Genomic DNA, 24,565 nt, shown 5'->3' with positions numbered 1-24,565 from the left:
TTGATAAACATCAGTGCCGTATCATTGCATATTATGCTATGTATAAAATACTTTAAGAAAAAGACGTGCGATATAAAATAAACTGAGGTCATATCTGGAAGAGTGGGTTTTGTGGTTAAGTGTGAAATGGAACGATATTATATATGGCTTTAGACACTAAAAATTAGGCTAGAGAGGCTGCAAGCAAAGGCAAGTGGAAATGCTGTGTTACATGAGGCAAATTCTTGATAGGGAGAGAAAAAACAGCTTTTAGGAAGGTATTTATAGGAGCAAAAGAAACATCTAAGCAGGTAGGTTCTTCCTCTGTAAAGATAGGAAACGCTGTTTAGTGAAATAAATAAGAGTTTAGCTAGATTAAAAAATTGAAACAGCATCCTGTGCACATCAGTCACTCGTTTTGGTAATGACTTAATGAAAACACAATTTTCACTTCAATCTTCTCAAAGGGGAAGGTGATGCAACCAGTTTTCCCATACAAATATCTCAGAAACCTGCCTCCGATACCTTCATTATCAGCAAGACTACATAACCCTGGCTCCTTGCTTAACATTGAATCTGGGATCTCCCCAGCTGGTACCTGAGCTTACAAAGTGTCAGAAATAAGCACTGTGGGAAATCAGCAATAATGTGCTTACCATCTCATTTAAAAAAAAAAAAAAAAAAAAAAAGAAGAAGAAAAGATACAAGAAGTCCATGTGTCTTAAGATAGCCACTCAAGACATAGAAGCATTGAATTAATAAAAATTTTAAGAAACAAAATCTTGTGTTTTACCTGTACTTAAGTACATTGACCAACCCCATAGCTTCCTCAAACTGAAATGGGAAATTACCAAAGTTTTCCAAATTTCTCGTGAAAAGCTAAGTTCCTTCATTTCTTTGGCCAGGATTGGTCTTTGTATTATCTAACTTTAGTCACCTAGAAGTTTGGTTTCTGGTCTGGGTAACTACCTACATTTTGTCTGCAGCCAACTCTAAGGGGGTAGGGGGAGAACAGGGACAAAACAAGTCTTCCTAAGAGCAATTTTTTCCCGGGTTAAACTCTTCTGTCAAGATGGGATGACTTGCCAGCATGCTGGGCTTGTCTTTTCCACTGATTATTGTAGGAGTTTAGGCCAGACTGAACACCTATCATACCAGCTACAGCGGGTTCGGTGAACACCATCCTAAGGGGGACCTATCTCATTATAGCAGGAGCATTTTTAATGGGCTATACCTAGCTGTGGACACTGGAAATGTCCAGCTCCTAGATTATTGGTTTTCATCTGGAACCTCTTTAACAGTATTTCGTACTAAACATCCATGCTAAAGCTTCAGATGCCCTAAAATAAAGGTCAAATTTGCAATTGTCCTAGAGCAGTTAGCAGCACTCCTGCGATTCAGAAGCACACGGCGTGATGATAGTTTCAAGCTAAACTGTTATGACCAGCTAGTGCAGAATATAAACAGGAACAGATGAGAAGAATACAGCCTCAACATTTGAGACAACAAAGAAAGAGTGAAATGATTGCTACATAAAAGACATTTCAAAGACCTCCCAGAAAAGCAGGCATAAAAATCCCCAATAAAAAGGCTCAGCAAGAAAACTGTCACACCCCCTAATCCTCAGCAGACTTTAACAAGATGTTCGCATGAGCCAGAGATCGTCTGCTTCCCCAGAAGACAAAAGGCACAGAAAACAATACTGTCTAGCATAGGATTAGGAGGCAAGAGATAGCTAAAAAGGATTCCTTAACCTTACAATTAGAAACCCCAACTCTCCAGCCAAAAGGATAATCAGAAACAGACTGCAAACCTGTCACAATAATTGCTGCATCTTTCTTTACTCTTTGAAAACTGATATATTTTCTGAAGATTTTTTTTTTTTTTTATTTATTCCCACTCCAAGAAAGGTTTCTATGGCCACCTAACTACAAGACAACTGCTGCTACCAAACCACAATTCACCACACATGGCAATAGCCTCATTTCCCATTCTTTATATTTCCACCACCTCCAACCAAGCAAAAAGTAGATTACCAATGCTCATACCAACCTCCTGGTAAATTGTACAACTAAAACGAAAATTATATGTAATGCACTAGTCTTCTAACAAATGATCAGCTTACTGTGCCCTAAACCAGACACATACACAGATTCTACATGCCAAACCTGGCATGAACATGTGCTCTGATTAAAAAGGAAACAACTTAGTTGTTATAACGAGCATCTTTAGCTTTATTTGGTATTACTAATGCCTTTAAACAGAAGGCAGGGTTCTGGCAAGAGTAGAAAACAGACTTGAAGGGGGAGGAAACCTACAGGCTGGAAAGAAACTACAGTCTCCAAAGTTTGACCCTCCTGCTGTAGCTAACTAGTGACCATAAACTGCAATAGCTGCTGAAGTTTGCTGCATAAAAATATAAGACTATTTCTGAAGATGAACAAGGCAACTGCAAGACATTGACAATTGCATTTGCAGAGCGTATATTAACTTACAGATAATACTTCAGCACCCAAACAGTCATACATGATTAGGAACTATACATGTCCCTGCTTTGTAGGGGATTATTTGAGGCACACAAGAATTAAATGATTAGTGCAAGCACTTATTGGGGGATCAGGATTTAAGCAGTCACCACCTCCAATGGGCAGTTGATGTTGCTAGCCTTTCCCAGTCTTTCTGGTACCATCAGGAAAGGAAGAGTCAAACAATTTCGTTTTTCTTCAGGTGCAGCACACTTGCAAACTATCACTCTATGCTCTTGTGATCCTACTGTCTATTGGACTTTAAATTTCCTGCCTTAAGCTAATGTTCAGTGGTCTTGTTCCATGCAAGCTAGACACTACCTCAGAGCTGCCTCATATGCTGTGGCAGATGAAATAATCCCTCTAAGTAAACTGCTTGAAACCACTTAGAAAGAGGTTGGCAGAGATGCAACCTTAACCATTGTCATTTGTTATGGAAAGATGTAAACAAATAGCACTTCCCAGAAGAATCATGGCTTGAAATAAATGCATGGAAAAAGGCATACGTTTCTGTTCTCTTTTTAGTAAAACTCAAAGAGACCATAAAGCTTGGCTTACACATACTGGTAGAAGAAAAGGGAGAAAAGTTATCTACAGATTTCTAAGTAAACTTTCTGGAATTCAGTCCAGGTGAGAGCAAGTAATTCACTACATATGTCCCCAAAGCATGTAGCTAGCAGACAGAGCGATACAGGATGCGAATCACTGCAGGGTAGGAGCAGAGGGTAGTGTGGTCTGCATGGTGGCATAAGCAAATTAATCTCTTCTCAGCCACACAGTGCCCCAGGGACTCCAGGTCTTGCTTGTGGTGTGGTGTCAGAGACTCACAAGCCTTCGCCTACAAGCACGTTTGTCCCCATGCCACGAGGAGCTTCTCTGCTGTCCTGCTGAAAGGCCAGCTATGCTTGAATCGAGAGCCGGCAAATAGGACCACAGCACCCCGTCTGTTGTCTCAAAGTTATTTCCAGATCATATTTTCCTCATTTGATAAGCAAGCAAGCTTCTGGTTGCCACTGTTACAAGCACAACTTCAGATTTACAAGGTGGGCTAGTATTTTTCACAATTCACATTCAGATGCAGATTTACCAAAAAAACTGCAGAACATTTGGAGTGACCCCACATCCAGTGGGATCACAATGCCACCCAAGTATTCAGTCATTTAGATAAGACCTAGGTCTTCCCCTCCAAGCAGAGGGGAAATGCATAGTTCCACAAACACCATGAAGTTTTCTGCTTTGCCATCATTATTGATTTTGAGATACTCAGACACTATGGTGGTGAAAGACACTGCAAAGCCCTAATATACCTAAAAGCATAGGAAGCATTGCCATGCTGAAACAGAAAAATAAAGATGGGTGAGCTAAACTTGAGCCCCTACCATATCCTAAAACCATGGTTCAGAAAACTAGGCTGCATGTATTACAGTCATTATGTTTAATAGCTTATTCTGCTAGCTTCAAAAACTGAAAGTCCAGCATCTTCAAATGTACCATTGGTAGGAACAGGGATGTGACAAAGCACACAGTGATGAGGTCTGTATTCAGGTTCATTACCAGTGTTTTCCTCGGTTGCAATTATTTTAATGAAGATTTTGCCTAATTAAGATTTTCACGATTTGGTGTAGGAAGCAGATACGACACCTGATATAGTAAGCCCTGAGGCCAAACATTACCATCAGCTTTAATGGGCATTAGGATGGTCGCTTATGGATCAAAGCAGAGCCATTTCCCTGATCAGGTGCATGAAGACAACTCAGACATGAGCAACCAAATAGACATACTAAAAATTGTAAACTTTACTCACTCAGAAACTCAGTGATGAACACTGCAGTAGTGAGTCAGGATCCTCGGGCAGTCTCTGCTCCTCTGGGCAAGACAAGTTGTGTTGACCATATGAAAACTGGCTGTGTCCCTTGGGGAAAAAAAAAACCAAACCCAAACCAACATCTCAGTGAGAGGCCAGAGAACACTGGATCCTTAAAGGGAGGAGGTACCCCCCAGCTTCTCTCACGAGCTGTTTTTTCCATACTTGTGAAGTCAATCAGGGGACTAAGCCTCCAGCCCCAGTAGCCTGACTTTTCTTTTTCCTCTGTTAACAATACGGTTTTGAGGCATTTACAAAACTCTGGTGCCTGTGTGGGATAACAAAGCCACCTCAACAGCTGAGGAGTTTTTCCTGCTTAGTGAAGCCTTCCTCTCCCATTCTTGTTTTCCAGAACTGGACAGCCCCATCCCACAGCCCCTTGGAGATTCAGGTAAAAGTCCCCCACCTTCTCACCTCCTTCTCCCCACAGTACCTAGGGCATGGCACCACATCTTTGCAACTACTGAAGTGGCCCCTTTCATGCAAGAAAGTGAGCTTAATTATTCTAACTCCTTGGGGGAATGTGAACAATATTTTTTGCCTTAATACTGACTCATCATCTGTTTCAGCCTTCAGCCCATCTTTAAAGTGAGACTATTATTTGTATTAGTGACTTAAAGAAACATTCTAAGGTTTATTCAAAACTGCAGAACAAACAAAGTGCTGTGCAGTGGGCCAAGCCTACAAGCTTTTGAGTATGAGGATAATAAGCTCTTCACCTCACAACCGTTTTCTTAGGAAAATTGAGTAAGAACCCCAAAAGGGTCAGCTTATGAGCCACACAAAACCTGCTTGTTTCAATTTGCAGGATCTCAGTGGATCGGTTTGGGGTCAGGCAAACCCCAAACTGACACCTAGCCACCTTACACAGGCTGCTGATTCTGGACCTTACCTGGAGAACAGCCATGACATTGCTCTCTTCCTCTTACCTTTATTTATCTGCCGAAGAAGGAGAAAGGCCCCTAGCACCCTCCCTTCCCAGTCGAGGAAGTTTTCCTGAGTGAGGGTTCTCAAACCAATCTGCACCACCTGAAAGCCTTTAAAAGGGAGAGATATGCCAATTTATCTGCTTCCTACTCAGCCACAGCAGAAGTGGGTAATGCTTATCTGCTCCCTTTACTTCTGATGATGACCTTTAATTGGAGGGTCCCAACTGGAGCCCACCTGAAAGACCTCTCAGATTTTGGCAGTGGCCCTCAGCAGTTCTCACCATGACCGTTAATTGGGGTGTTGCTGATTAGAGGGTGAGCACACCAGGCTGTGCAGCACCCACAGGTTGGGCTCTTCCAGTGACGATGAGCTGGTTGTGTTAGAGACCACTTCATCTAAAAAAGTTTAGAAAGCACCATGCCCCCATTAGGACCTTTCTTAATGGGGTACCCAAGACCCTGTTGTTGCGTGCAAAAAGCCTGCACCCAACGGCCCTGCATTTATTTGTATTGCAAGCACACACGATGCAAACTTTCTCTGCTAGTTAGAGGACACTGCTGGGGCTTTGGTAGGCAAGGTCAAGACAACGTTAGTCTGCTCTGATAAAGCATGAGGAGGTAAATCATTCTGTGCAACTCAGAAGTCATTGAGATGGTACTTTTGGCATTTCCCCCCCTGCTTTTGTTCTGTCAGTCTGAAGAGAACAGCTCGTGTGATGTAATTTCGAATGGAGTTTTTTTAAAGCTTTCACTCAGGAAAAGCTTCAGGAGCTCTGGGGGTATAGCTTAGCTCCGAGAAATAGAAAGAAAGCAAGTTTGCATTGACAGCTTGATCCCAGAGAGAGGTGGCTGCCTGCTTGTCTAACAGGTCCTCTGGGTCTGGATGAGGCAGAGACAGAGGAGCAGTCATATTAAGTGAACGCGCGCTGCCAATGTTAAAGGAACAATTACCATTATTCTGCATAGTTCACTGTTTGCTACTGCTATTTCCTTCAATAAAACCTCTTTTCACTTGCCAATTGGAGCTTGTCATGTAACAATATTTCTTATGCACAATACACATACTAAAATGCCCCTGTGTTTCTAATACATTTATAGTTGTTAACAATAGCGGTATAGTGACAGAAAAAATGTACTTGCTTTGAATACAGAATAGATTGAAAAAAGAACAAACCAGAGGCCCCGCTCTGAAGGATTAATGAGGGTTAGATTTTGCCTAATCTGTGTTAAAACAGTGACACCTCTTCCATTTCACTGACAACCACTTTTTCCTCTCAGGGCCTGGGCTGTGACCTCCTTGCTTAGAAGGGGTTGTGCACCTGAGCCTTGAGCAAAAGCTTCAGTGAAAGTTTTGATGCAAGGAAGTGTTGAGGAGAGGGTTGAGCTCTCACCCACCCCCGTGCCCGGGCAGCCCCGCAGGGGACGGACAAGGGGTGCCGCTCCTGCGGCTTTGGCAAGCTCAGCGCACTGAAGGTCGCCCGACCAACCCTTTGATCCTCTTGCGTGGTCCACAGACGGGTGGGAGCACGCGGATCCACCATCTAACAACACCTGAAACCTCTGGTGTTCACGGCTCACATCAGACACTCGCAAAACTCCTTAGGAGCGCGGTTCCTGGCAAAGCAGGACAAACGGCCGGCACTGGGGAGAGGCTGGTGTTTCACTGAGGCTGCAGGAACTCTGCAGCTCTCCTCTGAAAGCTCGTACAATGAAGACATTGTGCTGGTGCTGCACTTGCCAACGTTACAAAGCCAGGCAGAAATGACCACGGTGAAGGTGCCACGGTGAGAAGAAATTACACGTTTGCTCTTGTGAGCAGGCTGAACCTAATATTTCATGCACCCAAATGAACAAGCAGCTGTTTGGAAACCTTCGTAGCGCAGTCATGAGGGAAACTTTCTTCTGCCATAAGATTCATGTTTTCTAAGAACACTATTTTGTTCTGAACAAGTTAATATACACAGGAAAAGACATCTTGAGTGTTCCTGGACTCTCCTACACTATCCAGGAATAGTGATAGACTGCGAGTTTAAACACATCCTTCCACTGCACGGTGAGAGAAGTGTGTTTAATGCTGCGAGCAGAACAGTTACCATGTTTGCCTTTGCCAGAGCTGGCAAGACTATACTGTCCCAAAAGTACTTATTACATAATTAAGAAACAGTGGATGTCATCTGTGTGCCCCCAGAATAGGTGTTCTGCATCCTTGGTGTCCCCCAGGAAAAAAACATTTTGTGAAAAGATGTATAGCACGATACATCTTCTGCTTCAGATATTGCTAATTGCTTTGTCTGTGACTCTTTCTGAGGAAAAGAGCAAAGAAACCCAGAGAAGACTACCATACTGGAGGTTGTTTTGGAGCCTGATCTGTTGAGGTCCCTGGAATTCTTTCCATTGACATCTGCTAATACTGGATCAGGCCCTTGAGGAGCTAAATAAATGGCTTTCCAGCACAGTCCAGCAAAGGCTGCTCATCGGCACCCAGGGAAGTGCTCAGATAGTAATAAGATTGATCATGTTTGCTATAGTGGACAAGTCCAGCTCCCACTTGTGTTCCAGTATGGTATGCAGAGGAGAGAGAAAAAAATGGAAGTGTTTGCTACGAAAGTCTCTAGAAGACATAAGACTCTCACAGATTGCCACTCATAGTTGGATTTGAATCAAAGAAAAGCTTTTATAACTTATTAGAAGACATGGGGTTTTGTAATCATCTATTATTACATGCCAATTTACCACGAGTAGAGCTTTAAGGACCTTCTATGAGAAATGCTGCATCTTCCTTGATTTGCAGCTCTATTTGACAGCATTCAAACTGTTTGTATATATTTTAAGAATACATGTGGTTTTGATGGTGTTTCCCCCCACCAAATCAAAATGCTGACAGCCTCAGAGCTCCTCTGGCATTAATGCTGGGCAAGGATATCTTTGTGACCATAACCGTGTGTCATACCTGCTTTGGGAATAAACTTTTGGCACATAACTTCAGTGTCATTCAGAAAGTGGCACAGTTGCCAAAGACCTTGGGACATGAAGGGAAGACGTTGTGCTGTCTTTTCATTGGAAAGTTCACAAATTCTGCCTAGAGATTCCTCTGATACTTTCACTTTTCAATAGATAGTGCTTACCAAAAATAAAACTGAGAATTTTAAGTGCTTTCCAAATTTAATGACACAGAGTTTTATGTGGAAAAAAATTCTTTTGTAATAAACTCAGTATTTTCTGTTTTACGTGACCTATAAATTTCCCAAACAAAACAGAGTGAGCAATGACACAAGCATGTCCAGGAGTGAGACCCACCTTTAGTTACTGTGCCAGCGTATTAAATAAAGCCCTGTCCACTTCTGGCTACTCCGTTCCGGTCAGGATTTTGTTTCTGAAACTTGATCATATGAGCAGACAGTCTTAACCTCATGGATGGGGTGGGTAATTAACTGCGAGACGAAGGAAGGAAAACTGAATTAATGCAGCAGTGCTGCCAAGGCAAAGACTATAATAATAATAGTGTTTGTTTTTTCTTTGATTTGAAAACAAAACGATCAATTCGGATAAGATAATGCATCAAAATCTCCAGATTCCACAGTGAGGAATAAAGAGAATTTGTGAGTGTTGAGTTATCCCTGCAATACAACAAGCAGCTGCCCGTGAGCGCTGGGATGGACCTGCCTCAGCACCCGGTGCGGGGTGTCCATGCAGCCCCAGCAGCGGGGTGGCCTCTGGGGTGATCCGTGAGGCTGTGCATCCCAAATCCCTGCAGCCCGGGGAGGGGACAGGGACTGGCATGGCCCTATGGTGGCTGGGGTGACCTACTGACATTCATAAAAACAAATAGGTGCTTAGCCCTCCACTTGGAGGGGGAAGGACAGGGCTGTGCATTTTCAGTTCGGGTTCAGTTTGAGACTTACTTGCTCTGAGTTTGTTTAATTATCCCTTTTAGCAAAATGTCAGGAGAGTGCAGCCTTGAAACAGAAAGAAAGAAACAAAAGAATATAGAAAGAAGACTTTATTTTTCTTTACAAAAGCTTTTTAGGGCTGTTTCATGTGATAGAGCTGCCACACTACCTACAAGATCCAAAAATCCAATCTGGGGCTTAAATTCAACTTCAGAAATAGCCACTCCTTCTCAGAGACTCCCAGAGAGGATGATCTCTTTCAAGAGCTGCAGTAGTAACAACAGGGTGCCAGGATGCCCTGATCATAAACTGGAGGAAATTAATTCAAAACAGGCAAAAGAAAAAAAAAATCCCTATCAGCAAGCAGTACATGAAATGCCACGAGATCCTGCTGCTCTCTGGACTAATCCCAATTACTATAATGGATTTATTTCATGGAGGTCATTTCATACAGTCACAACAACCAGGACATAAATACAGACCTAAAGAAAAAACTTGGTAGGAAAGAAAACAGTGGCTGAAGGAGAATTTGGAAGATCCAATCTAGATCAAACCCTGGGGGCTCTGGCACACTCTCCCAGAGGATGCTCGGCCAGATCCCGCACCCCGGCCCATGGGTTTCAGTGACTGCCTTGCCTGTTGACCAGCTGAGGTTACATTTCTGCTGCAGTTAACACTTGATATCAAAGCTGTGAAGTTCTTGTGAAAATCTGGTGATCTATCTTGGTGCTTATCAGCCGAAGGCTCCTGAGAACCTGGCGCCAAGCTCTGACACAGAGCGATGGAGAGTGCAGGTCTCTGGGCAGGCACCTGTAAACCATCCAGTGAGCCTGCTACGAAAGCAGTGGTGAATTTTGCTCTTGTGTTCGTTGAGAGCATGAATCACGTCCAGTGTCTAACGCGGGTGATGATGTCTGATGCAATAGGGACTTTTGAATTAGCACATAAAAACCTTTTCATAAAGTGTTTGGTCCCCCTTCTTACAAAGTCCGTTACAACTCTAAAGCATAAGTGAACAACATAAAATTAACACTGATCCCTTCAATTCTTTTTTAAGCATCCTTAAATCCAGCTTTTTTTTCCCTGCTGTACGTCTTACTTTTTATAGTTAAAAGTAATTTTAAAGCAAAAAAGAACATAAACAATATACACTGACTCTTGACACTCCATTGCTTTTTTAAACTAGAATAATAAAAATTTGCAAATGAACAAAAGAGTGGGAGGAAGATATCTGATTTACAATGTTTTTGAGATAAAGAACACTATAAAAAAAGATCAATGTGAATAATAAAGCATTGTTAACTGAGTCATGACATTTCTATTCTCAGTGAAGATTTGAACAGTAGAGCTCTGCAAATGAGCACCTTGTGCCATTTTCAAAGTGGGAGGAAGACATATAATTATAATTTTTAAAGTGAAGAGAAATTTAAAAAAATCTCTGTGAAAAAGTTTATTGAAAAACATATCGACATATCAATATGACATAAATTACTTTAATTTTATTAAACTAGGAGGGGGGAAAACCTCTTTTTGATGACTGGCTGCAGAAAGCATTCCTTGAAAAGAATTTTCTTTATTAAAAACTCTTTTGCTAAGATGAAACAGCACTGAATGTCAGCACTACCGTATATTTATTCTGTAACTCTTCCAACAGCTGAGATCTATAAAAGAAACATATTTTCAAAACAGTTTTAACCTCCATTGTCTTGATCATTCGTATTAACATTTTTCATGTCACCTATTGAAATCCCTTAAAGGAACCTTTTATTCAGTCAAAATTAATGAAGCCATTTTCTTAAACAGCCCCCAAAAAGTAAAAAGGACATAATGTTGTGCATTTTATTTGACATACGTTTTCTGCCATTTCACTTATTTGTGTGATGAGAGCAAAACTTCAGATTTATCAAATCTGCAGAGAAAAGTGATTTTGAGAGAGAAGAAAACTAACTCTGCTCTTGCTGTGTGTGCAATTTAAATCCACAGCGAAAATACAGCATTGATCAGATTACTCCAATTGAGTCATTTAGTGCTTTGGCATTCCTGAAGTTAGAGCCCAGCTGTGAAATCATAGCTGGGGCCAAACTTTGCTGTTAGGTGAGTGCACATGGCTCCCATTTTCTTCAAAGGGAATGACACACATGGCCAATATTTAACTTTCACCTCTTCCATTCTTCAGCTAGCAAAGCCAGAACCAATGGACTGTATGTAGGCAATTTAACAGAATTAAGAATATAATCAAGATTTTCCAGGACTTCCTAATGATTTGGGCTATATAATCCAATACACCTCAAACAACAGATGCTCAGCATATTCTGAAAATCAGGCCATCTCGAATGTCTGTCTTTAAGCAGTAAATCGTAAATCACTTTGAGTATTTTGGCCATTGGATCGTAACAAACAGGGCGTAGGATACCTCTTCAAAATCAGAAGCTCCAATTTCTGCATTGGCTGGGATGCTTTGGGAGACTTACCACATCCCAACCCATTTTGGGTACTGCGTTTGCACACATTTCTCCCCTGCCATTACCATTATGGGACTTGAACACAGTGCAGATGCCCGTCTGCAGCAGCCGTCCTCTGGAGAAAATCTAGGTTCTGGTTCTGCAGATCCCCTGGGATGGATTGGACTGCTGGGATGGCCCACGAGACTTTGAGGTGTATAGTGCCACAGAGAGAAAAAAGGATGCATCCCAAAATGTAGCTGTCCCATGGTGTATGCAGATCTTCATTTCAACTTAAGGTCAAGTGGAAAACTTTCCTACCATCCTTGCTGACTCTCCTCTTTGCTTTCCCCCGACTCCATCTGTTCCTCACCCATCTCCTTCGTTCCGCACTCGCCTCCCTCTTCTTCCTGTGTCCATCTGTTCCCTCCTTCCTCAACACAAGTTGGGGAAGGGAAGTAAATTCAGTCATTCACCGAACAGATTTCAAGATGAACCCCCTCCCTCTCCAGCTCTAACTTCATTCATCATGGTAAAAATTATAATGAATAGAAATGTTGAAGGTGAAAATTTATTAGGGATTGTGTTGCTTTCTTATATCAAAAGCAGTTAAAGCTGCTTATAAACATTGGCTTCATTCATTTTTCTTAATATATGGTATAATTAGTGAGAAATATTAGTGGAAGTGCTTGCTATGCAGTCCATCAACACATGCCTGTCAGAGTTTAGGATCTGGGCCAAAATTTTTTGCCAGTCCTGTGATAGATTTACAACAAGCCTGTAGAAGGCTTTACAGTCAGCTGGGTCACTAATTCATGAAGTTAAAATGTATGCAATGAGGTCAAAAATTCACTATTGATAAAATACCCCCTCCCGGGATTGCACCATTAGCTTTGTTACTGCAACAGCAAAATAAAGTCAACCAAAGCTTCTGTGAATTACCAGTCCATCATCATAAATCAGAAGAGAAGCACTTGCACAAGTTCATGATGTCACATGAAGCCCACTATATATTTATAACCTTGTGTACTATTTCCTGTTTCCTTACGACAAAAATAAACAGTCTCTAAATCCCCTGTATCCTTATGCCTGAGCTCAGCAAAATGTAATAGGCACGAAACTCTGAAAGCACCCATGATATATTAGTCTAGAGCAGCTTGCTTCAGGTTGTCTGTGACGCCCGCTCTCCCTCTGGCCTCTCCTACATGGATGAGAGCAGCTCCCATGGAGTTTGCTCTATCTGCTGCACTCACTGTAGGGATAGTCCCGCTCCCCCTCCTACTTTGGCTCCCTGGCCCTGGGAGAGAGAAGGAAGGAAGATTTAAGCCTCCAAGCCCTACGTATGGAGTGGATGGCCTGGCAAGCACAGCAGAGGTGGAGGAGCTCAGCACCCACGTGGGGACCTGGGCTTGCCACCACGAGGACCTTGGGCATCTTGTCTACCAAGACAGCTAAGCCATGGAGGTTGGAGCTTGGGCTGCAGTTTCATCTCTCCTCCTTTGCTGATGGTTTGGGAACCTCATCTAAGGTTTCTGGGGTGTTTGAGCATGGATGATGCTCCACATTTTGTCACGGACCTCCCAGCCCTCAAATTTTCTGTACCTACCTGAAACAGGAACTTCTGTGTCTGCCAGTGATCCTCTTCCCCCCTTCTCAGATGAAACGTTCTCTCTTAGCAATTTGTTTACTTTTTGGCTTCCTTTCCAGAAATGAGACAGAGGGTAACAGAAACAGTGCACCATCCCACGTAACCTCCCCCTGCAAGGAAGCACACTTGCTTCTATTTGCCCCCAAAACAACAACTCCTGAAGTCAATGACTGTCACTAAGTGGCTGGGGATGATACACGTGCCAAACTATTTATTTACGGTGTCCCTCTGCAATGTTGTTTTGTTCTTCCACCAAGACAGCTGCACCAGCTCCCTGCCTCTCCCGGCGCTCCCCGGGGTGACGCCGAGCAGCGAGGACCATCCAGGTAAGCTGCTGGCCCCTTGCATGTGTCACACTGTGCAGAGATACCCCTGGCATCCCCTCCCATTGCTGCTGGCAGACAAATTATGTCCTTTAGACTGGCAAGAAGTATTTTGGTTTTCTTTTTACTTTTCCTTTTTTGTAACATGGCCATTGAAACCCGAGGTTTGGGGTTCATTTTAGTATGAGTCTTTTCAAACCAAGTGAGTTCCAGTTCAAGCCTTTATACCTACAAGTTATCATCCATCAGGTCTGATGTAGGTCTGCCTGCTTCGTCTCAGAACTGAATGGACATGGCACACAGCTCTTTCAGTGACGAGCACGTGATGTATTAAATAGACAGGTAGCGACAACAGTGCATGGGATAACGAATGGCAGGGAGATCAGCCAGGCGTTCCTTTGGTTCTTTCGCTGCACTGATACACGAAGATGCCTCACAGTGAAATTAAAAAGTTACACGTCCTAAACTGCTACAGTTTTCCACACAGCTCACCATTAACCCTTGGGACTCCTTGCCACAGGGGTGTGAGGCAAAGGGCCACTGCCAGGATGGATTGGGAACAAATGCCACCGGCAAGTAGAGCCACAGGCTCCCTTGTCCTTTGCTTCTAAGATGCGTATGAGCCCTATGTAGGGTGATAGATCTGTTCTCCTCCTTCTCTTTCAGTGGCAACTCCCCCTAACCAGTTGCTCCAAACAGCTCTTTGGCATTACCCATATTGCTGCAGTCCCCAACCAGCAAAATATAGCACCTCTTATCTCCCCTGCCTCTTGCCAAAAACAGACTTAGAGCCCTTATATGCCACTATATAAAAGCTAATTTCAAAAGCGTGCTAGGGAACCCCAGCCTCCTATTCTCCAGCGCTGCAAGACCCTGTTTTGTGCCTAAGCCAGTGAAGAGAAATAGAGGTCAAGGGACTTACTGTAAATGCCAGCCCTGGTATTGCTGCTCCTCGCTATTAACCAGAGGGATCTCGGGCTGGCGTCGGTAGAAATTAAGTGATTTACTTTGTGCTTTCATGAATTTAGACACTGTAGTCAGCCGCCTGAATTGCCCAACTTAAAAAAAAAAATAGAAATTTCATGTAAGTATTGAGACTATCTCTATCTTTAATACAAACATGGGTGAACAATCCCAGTCTTCTACTGCAATAGCCAAGGCAAGTCCCAGTTACCCCATATGAGGAAGAAAGCTGCTACTTCATGATACTGTTTAAAAATGGCACATTGTGGGGGTTTACCTCTAGCTGCCTCTGCCTAACAGTCTAACACTGAATAATCTGAGCTTTCTTCATCATGATACACTTATTTTTCCCTTTTAATTCACTTCAGTGGATGATTTCTACACTTTAAAAACACAAACATTTGTGGATATCTGAAGCTGAACACAGGCTTTTAAAAGACAGTAGCAAAGTTTGACAGTCTGCCCATCTCTAATTGTAATTTAAATTTTTTTTATATTCTCATTTAAAAGTAATCATAAATAATATCAGTTGTACGTAATATATTTTTAAAGCCTATTTGGCTCCACTTATTTGTTCCAAGCTCTCAACCTACTACTACTGTTCCATGCAGCAACAAACTAAAAGAAAAAAAAAAAAGTGCTAACCACTTTTTTTTTATGCTGGTCTAGCATAATCTTTATTTCTTTAGACACTTTGTGCAAACATTAAATTGATAAAAGACATAATGTAGATGGACCCACAGCTGAACTGAAGGTAATTGCATAAAAATGAAATGGAGACCTATAATTGTACACTGCTTTAGCCTCTATCGCACTGTTTTCTGGAAGCAAGGATCTCGCTTGTCATAGCAAGTTGCTTGTTACGGTGATTGCATGAAGACTTGATCTAGCTGTACAAGACAAGTATAACATTACTTAAAGGGAGCTTTTCAAACTAAGAGTCTGACACTAAAATGTACTGTATTTTCAAAGATGTAGTATGCTTTAACAAACAGAAGAGTCCTTGAATGACAGCTTTTGTTACCCATTTGTTTGATGGTGCTGTATTGAAAAATTCAGGTTATGTCTATGCCTTTCTATTTCTGGTTTTGATTTCTCTTCAACAGCACTTGAAGAATAAAAATTGACTCGAAGCATGAATAGTAGAAGTCGGTGGATACAGTAAATGTTAGTCTGGCATTTACTGATTACTTGGGTCTGATTTTTTTTCAGTCTCGTTTGCTGAATGCTTAAATGCAATCTGTGGGCCATTGTATTGTTATAGAAATGGGGAACTCAACAGATATATTGTGATTTAAAATATACCCGGTTTAGACTTTGGGGCCAATTTTGAAAGTGGAAAATGATAGAAAGCGTCATTCTTGCCCAGGCCTTTCAATCTGATCCACTTGTATTCAACTGCTCAGCCTGTGGGTACTCTCAGCCTGGACAAACAAGATCCATTTGTAAGATTGGCACCTGAATAACAGGTGGGACATGTGTCTTTTGGACTCACAGATCAATTATTATCAAATAAATCCAATGCATATGCGGGACATTGCTTCCTCCAGAGCTCTGCTACTTCAATTAGCACAACTTTTCCTGGAGACAGTATGTTACTGAATGAAAGTGCAGGAAAAATTGTGGTATGTCATTGATTTATAAACACTGGAAAACAGTGGTTACTGTACATGTAAGTACATCCAAAATGCATGATTTTCACATTTTGGACTCAACAGCTGGCCAAGAAGTCAGAGAGGGGAAAAAAAGCTACATTTCCTTACTCTGGGGGGAAAACCATCAACAAATTATCACAGATGTGCAAAATCAGATGTGCTTTGCTCAGGATGCTGGTTTCCTACGACCAAGTATACAACCTGCAGGCGAGCAGTGCTGTGCTTTGCACTGCTGCTTCACACCCGGAGAAGCCACTGCCTCTCCTGCCCTTACTGAGTTTCGCCTGTGGCTTTCCTTTGTCATAACACTCACAAAACCTGACAGTCATACGTTTCTGAGACTCCTCACTGTGTCACTGCTGTCTTAGTGTCCCCTTCCCTCCATTTCTGTCTATCCCACCGGTCGCTCCCTGCCTAAGGCCAACCTGTAAACTCTCCACGGCAGGGAAAATCCACATTTCCTTCATAGTAGACTTTGTCATTACTACAAGTTCAAAATCAAGCCAAAACATCTGCTAACACACATTTTTAAAGCCGTGATTTAAAGTTAAAGTGAAAATGATAGCTTAGTATTTCTTCTTATCCTCTCCCAAGGTCTTACCCTGCTAACCTCTACCCAGCTTTTCTGCTTCTACATATTTCACTCCATGATGATGATCTAAACCAGCATGAGATCTGACTATGAGTAAAAATTTAAATGAATTGCTCACTCATTTTGTAAGTAAACAGAATCATAGAAATCATAGAAAAATAAGCTTGGAAGAAACTTCCAGAAGTCACCTCATCTGGCCTTTGCCTCAAACCAGGGCTAACTGCAGTAAGAGCAGGTTGCTGGGGTCCATGGCCAGCTGAGATCTTCACACTTCCCCGGCCTCACCGGGGGCTGCCCCGATGCTTTACACCTCCCATGATGAAGAATTTGTTCCCATATGTAATCCCAATTGCTCTTGCTGCAGCTCGTGACAGTGGTCTCTTGTCCTTTTAGCTCCGTGCACTGCTGGGAGGAGCTGGGGTCTGGCTTCTCCATTACCCTGCTTATGAAGTAGAAGACAGCATCCAGCACCGCTTTTTGCCTTCTCTTCTCCAGGCCAACCAAGCCTACCTCCCTCAGCCTCTCCTCATACATCAGATGCTCCAGACCCCTCATCACCTTGGTGGCCTTCACTGGACTTGCTCCAGATACCAGTTAGGCTTCAAATCCTTGCTTCCCCAGCTTCGAGCCTGATGGTGCCAGTGGTTTTTCACCTACCCATCCCAGCCACATTTCTTCCTTTTGGCTGCAAGGGTACTACAGGACACAACTGCAGTCTCATCCAGATTTCACTCTGTATCAACCTCTTGCCTTTTCTTTAATATATGTCAGGGGCCAAAGGTACCTGAAAAACAAGAGATATGCAGGGTCTCGCTTCTGGCTCCTTGCAGCAGAGTGCAGACTAACTGCTTTAAAGCACTTATTGTTCCTCTCAGAAAGTAATGTTTGCAAAACTGAGGTGTTTGTAAAGATTGATTTTCTGTATATAGCTCAAGAGCCAGCATATCACAAGATTTAAGTAAGATAAAAAGTGAGGCTGTGCTTGATGTGAGGTGTAGGAGCTAATCAGCTGTAGATAAGAATTGATGAGGTTTTATCATCCCAGCCATAGAGAGAATGACTGCGTTTCTTGGCCTCTTGATCACTTCGGAGAGTAAGTGAAACTATATATCAACCCATGTTTATCTGTGCCTGCGAAGTTCTTCAAGAATAAATTGAGCTCAGAACTCTTCTTAACCTTTCCCCTAGTTGTGCCTTAAAATTAAGCTCTCCGTCTGGTTTTTGAGCTGCATTTCTGGCACGCTGACAGCTTGTGAAGTATCCCATCTTCTAGTTGACTTCCAGGCCAACAACACAAGTGTGGATGAAGTTACGAAATGATGAATCTGGATGTTAAACAGAGACCATCTGTCTTTCTTTGCTACAAGAGTATGAGCCGTGGCGAGCTGGCACATCTGCATCTAGGTACCACCTACGCACACATTGTTGGCTCTATATTTAGGGAAACTGAGCTGCTGTTGAAAAATAACAAGATAATTGTTTTGCCTTCTTTTATATTGCAAATTGAAGTTAGGATGGATATCACACTCGAAATAGATGTCGACTGTGGCAATAGTTCTGATCTCTCTCCTAACCTGATCCCACTCAGTGGAACTCAATTATTGTTTAGCCTCTAAGTCCTCTGGGTTTAAGAGAAAACCTTAGAATGCAAGTTCACAAATACTTATACTATGAGTAAACTTTACTTGCACAATGAGACTGAAATCATTAGGTAAGTAGTGTTAGGCCTTGGAAGTAAACAGCTGTAGGCTTGGAAATTCTGCATATGTTATTCTTTCAGATCTCTGTCTTAGTATCGCAAACAAGTCTTTTTTTTTTTTTCCTAATCCCACCAGATAACCAGCTTACAAATGAAAAACATACAGATGAAAAGCCTATGAAAGGTATTGTTATGAGTTCTGTCGCAGAATTCAGCATCACAGACACTTCATCAAAGGGTACCAAAAAGGAGAAGAAATTGTCAGATGCAAGCACATCATCCATTGCTTCCCTGGAGAAATGCAGAGAATTCACTTACATTGAAGATGATGCATCAGTACATCAGAGAGACAGTGACGGTATGTTTTATAAAACAGATAAAACATTTAGCCTGGTTTCTAAATAATGCCCATTGCAAGAGCACTATGTGTATCTAACTTGAAATAAATGCTTACATGCTGAACAGGAGGTTCAAGAACATAGCCAAAAGCAGTATTAAGTTGCCCTGCAGACATTTTTGTGATAGATGAGAATCTGTAGAAGAAGATCTTAAATTGTCAGTGATATTAAAGCCATAGAAGAGGAGCTTAGAGCCTATTGTGCAACAGAGCATTTGTACTTTTGTCATGAGTGTTTGCACAGAGGTACTAGTGTCGGTATCAGATAAACAGAGTATCTCACATGAACACATTTCTCTCCAATACCAGAGGCTGTTACTTTTGCCATTGGAACCACAGCAGCTGCTGTGGTTGCTGAACAGGCGCTGTGTTTGGTGGTCAGCATATTACTTCTATGGACTTGTATATGCAGTTCTTGTATGGACCATTACCTCCAACCCTGCCATTCTGCTGACCCATCACCAAATAAATCCTCCCTCTGCTGACCACACTGCAAAACTCACGTGGGTCAGGATGAGGAGCTCTCTTCATACTCTGCCCTGCTTCTGCAGAGAACTGTCTCTGATGACTGGCCCAGGTGGATACTCCAGGCGGATAGGGCTTCTGGTTAGTTCAGTATGCTCCGTGTTTTGAAAAAGCATATTTGAAAACAAAGCGCTATGAAAGGTTGTTACAGACCAAAATTTCAGCAGAAGCCCGACAGTTCGAGTGCATTTTCATAAATGAGCATTGTTAAAACGTAGCTTGCTCTGGGGCTAACAATCAGAGCTGTCTTACCTTTTCCAAAAAGGATCTGATCCTTTTTGTTGTGTAAAAGCACAGGTTAAAGAGCCGAATACCTGCATTATTTTTTGTAAGAATTTCAGAGGCAATAGTATAACCAAGAGTTAAGGAGTAGAATTGGCTGTAAACACTCATTACAGACCAAGGGCATGACTCCTGCTAATCTAAATATTATAACACCCCTGATTTTTGTGGAATTATGCTGAGAACTGGCTATTCCTGGTTATTCCCATGGATGTGAAAACAAGGGCTTCTGAGAAGCATTTTTGAAGTTTATTATGAGTGCCTTTTGCAATAATGGACTAGCGTGTTATATCCAATGGAGTTGGGATCTATCATGTATATCATTTAACAATTCCTAAACTAAGAATTTCTAAATACAGATCAACACAATAAACCGCCATGCTCGCCAGGAACCATTACCATCTCTATTGTATCACTGATCCTGTAATAAAAGGGTTGTCTCCGATACATCTGTTAGAATACATTTCATTTCAGTGAAGGATCTGAAGTATTGATGTCATTTAGGGGACTTCTCCTCTAGTCCAGACACTCATTATTTTCTGAGTTTGCTAACTATCTGATCAGGCCCCTCAACCATTACTGCACACAGGTGTGTACCATGTGATGCAAATAACAGATTTCATACTCCTTAGAAAAGCTAAAAGTGAAGGAAATTAGCAAAAAAATCCCAATCTGTGCTCAATTAATAATGTTAAGGGCTGGATGGAAGCCAAGAAAACCAAAGGAAGCCAGATTTGTGACTGTTACTGCATACTCTGCTCACTCTACTCTGACAAGTTGCTGCTTATTCCACACACACAAGGCCAAATCCTGTTCGCTGGTGTATGGAGAACTTCTGAAGGCAGAGCAATAGCTGAGAAATCAGTGATTATTTTGTTCCCCACACTCAGAGAGGAGCAGATCCAAAGCTCATAGGTCTCACCAAGGGTGACCATCGTGGCTTCGGCGAGCTTCGGACCAGGTTTGTTCAGGGCACCATCTGCGTGAGCAGAGGGTGAGCTGACAGCCACCAAACAAGAGCAGGAAAATTTAGAGATGAGGCAGGCTAGCAAAATTATTAGAAGTTCTTCTCGTGTGCTAATTAATCTACTAATGTAGAAACTGGGAGCTGAGGTCGTTGTTCTCACTGAGATAAATGCAGTAATGCCATTTCGCAAACAGCAGGGAAAACAGACGAGAAAACAGGAGATTGCATCTTCTTTTATGCAGTTTGTGGCTAATTTATTTTCAAATATATAAATGAATGCATAGGAATGGATGTTTAATTGCTAATATCCATTATTTATATACATTACCCCACTTAAAACAGGACAAAAAAGCCTCACACATGCAGATTTTTCGAAATGTGTTACATCCATTATCACAGTTCATGGTGTGTGCTCTGATGGGAATTTAAAAGCATCTTTACTGCACATCACAGACTCTGTGCTGAAACATTACTTTATTATTAAAATCTTGTTCTTTTCGTGTGCTCTTTTTCCTGGATGGAGCCCATATCTATTCTCTCCAGATTACATAAGCAACACTATGGTTAACACATTCAGGAAAAAAACTGTTATTAGAAAACAGATCTTTGGAGAGGGAAAAAAAAAAATTGAAAGATCCTTAATTGGTACATAATTTTGAATTTAATCTCTCTCACCTATGTATAGGAAGGAAATTTCATAAACATAAGATATCTAAAAAGAATAGTCTTAATTACATCAAGGACTACTGGATAAAACGATTATATTTTCTACAGTGTAAATTTCATACAATTAAATGCAGTGGTGTCACCTTATACAATGTTTCAATTTTATAATTATTTCAGTTCATTTAGTTAGAAAAAAATATAAGTATGAATTTACTAAGTATCACCAAAATCTAGTCATTCTTATTCTACAGAACTGACTTAGAAGTTAGTTGTGCTTGTCTGAACTTAAATAGATCTTGACATATTTAAATAAGTATTAAAATTGATAACATTGGTGATGATATGCTACTCAGAAAGAAGTTCAATCACATGCTATTTATTCTTGCTACCTGCTTTAACTGCTTTTTTTTTTTCCTAAAGAAGCTAGAGTGATTTTTTAATTTTGTTTTTCATCAAGAAAGCTTTCTTAAAAAAAAAAAAAAAAAAAGCTTAATTCTGGAAACTTCCTGGCAGGGAACTTTATGTTACGTGAGAGAGAAAATGCCACAACAGAACCAACGCAGTTGAATGAGTTCACAGTTAGTCATCCTAGGGCAAGAAATGTGGTTATAACCATATGCTTTCCTGAAAGAACCAATGAAAAGGCATTCATATTGTTGAAGGCATTTTTCCTTTCCAAAAACAAGGAGGGAAAAAAAATATTGAAAGGTCTGGGTCTTTGCACTCCAACTGGATTCACACAGTCAGAATCTCACACCTGCTCCGAGCCCTGCTGCACCCGGAGGCAGCCTCCCCAGATGCTGTAGTTTGAAAGGTGGGGAGTTAATTAGTTGATTTTTGAGGGGAACAAATATAACACAAAGTTTTTGTCACGGTGACCAAGTTTTCAGGTATATTTACTGGCTCCAGGCACGCATCCTAGCTGATACTACTTTCCAAACTTTTGTCTCCTTTCAAAAATGAACAAGTCTGTGAATGAAAAGGTGAGAAACCCATTTCGGTGGGGAAGGGGAAGGACCCTGGGCTGAGAATCGATCAGCACGCTGCCCTCTGTAGATGATGTTCCCCACAGTTGTTTTTTCTCCCTGTCTTTGGTTAGGCAATCTAGCTATCCTTAAACATTTTTACTGAAACAGAATACTTTTAGAATGAAAACTATAAGCAGACGATGAATCTGTACTCTTTTTTTCCCCCGTATGTGTGGATTTGGTCTTGTTCGTAAGATCATCTCAGTCCTTATCCAGATGCCATATCGAATTCATGAACCAGGGATGCCCTATCCCATGCATCCAGACTGATCACATTGAAAAGCAAGAACTAGACGTGGAGAGTCTGAGGGCCTGATCCACTCTCCACAAAAGCTTTGGGTGTTTGTGCACTGACTTCCAGCAAGAATTGATTCAGACCGTAACAGACTTACATCCCAGAAAGGAACTGTTTAAATAAGAAGGATTCAGTTCCAAACCCTTCATATGCAGGCAAAAATGCCCCTGAAAGTTTTTTAGGGTATTTTTTGTTGATTTTTTTTTTCCTTCCTAGAAATAGCAGGAGCAGCCTAATGATTTTTATCTTTAATTGCAAACCCTTGTGAAAAAGAAAATAAACTGTGTCAGGTGTGTTGGTCAGGTAGCACATGTAGCATCACAAAGCAGCAGCACTTCCAAACTCCTGCAAGGCTGCAAACCCCCCAGCAGAGCATCCCTGCTGCTTGAGGTTCACTCCTGTGCTGAAATTTATAGCCCACACACTTGAAGACTAGCGAATCATAGAATCATTTAGGTTGGAAAAGACCTTTAAGATCAAGTCCAAGCGTAAAGTTGGTTCAGAGTACTTGTTCCTCTGAACTTCACTGGCACAGAATATTCATTCAACTTATTTTCATGCTGCTGTTGTTTTTCCAGAACAAACAACATATAAAATAAATCCTTTCATTTGACTTTATGGAAGTAGTTATCATCAATGTATTTTTAGCCTACCCTGTGTGCTGTCTTGCATCTCATCTCTGTGTAGTCACGCTAGCCTGAACCTGGGTAATCAAGCATACCCTTTTTCTTATATCTCGCTGCTTTTCCTTTTTCTTAGATGAATGCGCAACACTTATCCTGGCCTGCTTGTTCTGCCAATTTTGGGACTTTCTTATAATGCTGCCTGATACCTGTGAACATTGGCTGACAGATACCTGTTGTCCATCCAATAGATACTACCAGACGTCCAACGAAGACCATGCCAACAACGACTGCAACTGTGACTGTGACATTGATTGCAGCCTTTTTGAGTCCTGCCACGAGACTGGTGAATGCCTGGAACTTGCCATGGAGATTTCCGAAGTCTGCTATCGCTAATAGGAAACTAAGTGACAAAATTCCTCAAAACTGCCTGAAAATGAGCTGACAGAGTACAAAGGATTTTTTTTTTTTTTTAAGATAACAACAATAATAACCAGAGTGTTTGCCAACCAGGACTATGTGCATCATGCTGCTCCCACCCTGGAGGTCCGTATATGTGTACCATTCTGGTTGTATGATTTCACAAACTGCTGAAACCAATAAAGGGCAAAAAAGGGTCTTCTCCTTTGCCATAGACAACAACAGAATTCCTAAGTGCCAAGTGTGCTCGATGCTTTACCCACTGTCAATGCAAGGCTTTTATAAACCTCTAATTGCTTTAAACATGGATTTCCCCATTCATAAACACAGGACAAATTAGGACATTATTTTAGGACTGATATATCTTAGTTCATCTTCCTAATGGATTCATACCTAAACATGTATTACACATTATTGGTTATTATTAATAATGTATGATATAGCATCATTTTATAATTAAAAATTTATTTATTCAATCTCTTAAAACACACTTATATGCTCAGTTTAGGTAGAAAAGAAAATTAAATGAATTAGAAACCATGCTAGCGGTAATTACAGCAAATGTCTCTAAAAATCTCCAGTGAATTTTGTAAAGGAAGCATTTTAACAGGGTAGTGCGATTCGACAATGTATTAATGTGCGTGCCTATGGTTATGTAATAACAGGTTATGCCTATTGTTCATTAGTTATAGGAAAGGGCTCCTTAAGTGTAATTAGCCTAAATGGGAATTGACTGCACACTTCCAGAGGAGAATTACCCCGTGGATAGCCAGTAGCTCCTTTACCTCATTTTCATTTGTAAGATTTCTGCAAGCAGCAGAATGTTGCCACCTATTCTAGTGGAAACAGGCATC

At 41.5% G+C, this 24,565-nt stretch overlaps 1 protein-coding gene across 1 annotated transcript in view; it reads left to right on the top strand.

Moving 5' to 3' along the window:
• MDFIC2 (MyoD family inhibitor domain containing 2) overlaps window positions 1-24,095 on the top strand; it is a 47,767-nt gene extending 23,672 nt beyond the window's left edge. The window contains exons 3-6 of the mRNA XM_052777799.1: window positions 4,721-4,759; window positions 13,534-13,602; window positions 18,645-18,866; window positions 23,428-24,095. Of these exons, the coding sequence (XP_052633759.1) occupies window positions 4,721-4,759; window positions 13,534-13,602; window positions 18,645-18,866; window positions 23,428-23,687 (590 nt within the window). The 3' untranslated portion in view covers window positions 23,688-24,095. The remainder of the gene's footprint in view (window positions 1-4,720; window positions 4,760-13,533; window positions 13,603-18,644; window positions 18,867-23,427) is intronic.
• The last annotated feature ends 470 nt before the right edge of the window (window positions 24,096-24,565 follow it).

The sequence above is a fragment of the Harpia harpyja genome, chromosome Z (genome assembly GCF_026419915.1).
Source record: "Harpia harpyja isolate bHarHar1 chromosome Z, bHarHar1 primary haplotype, whole genome shotgun sequence".
Lineage (NCBI taxonomy): Eukaryota > Metazoa > Chordata > Aves > Accipitriformes > Accipitridae > Harpia > Harpia harpyja.
The sequence above is the reverse complement of the archived record's forward strand: the minus strand, read 5'-3'. Positions and strand labels throughout refer to the sequence as shown.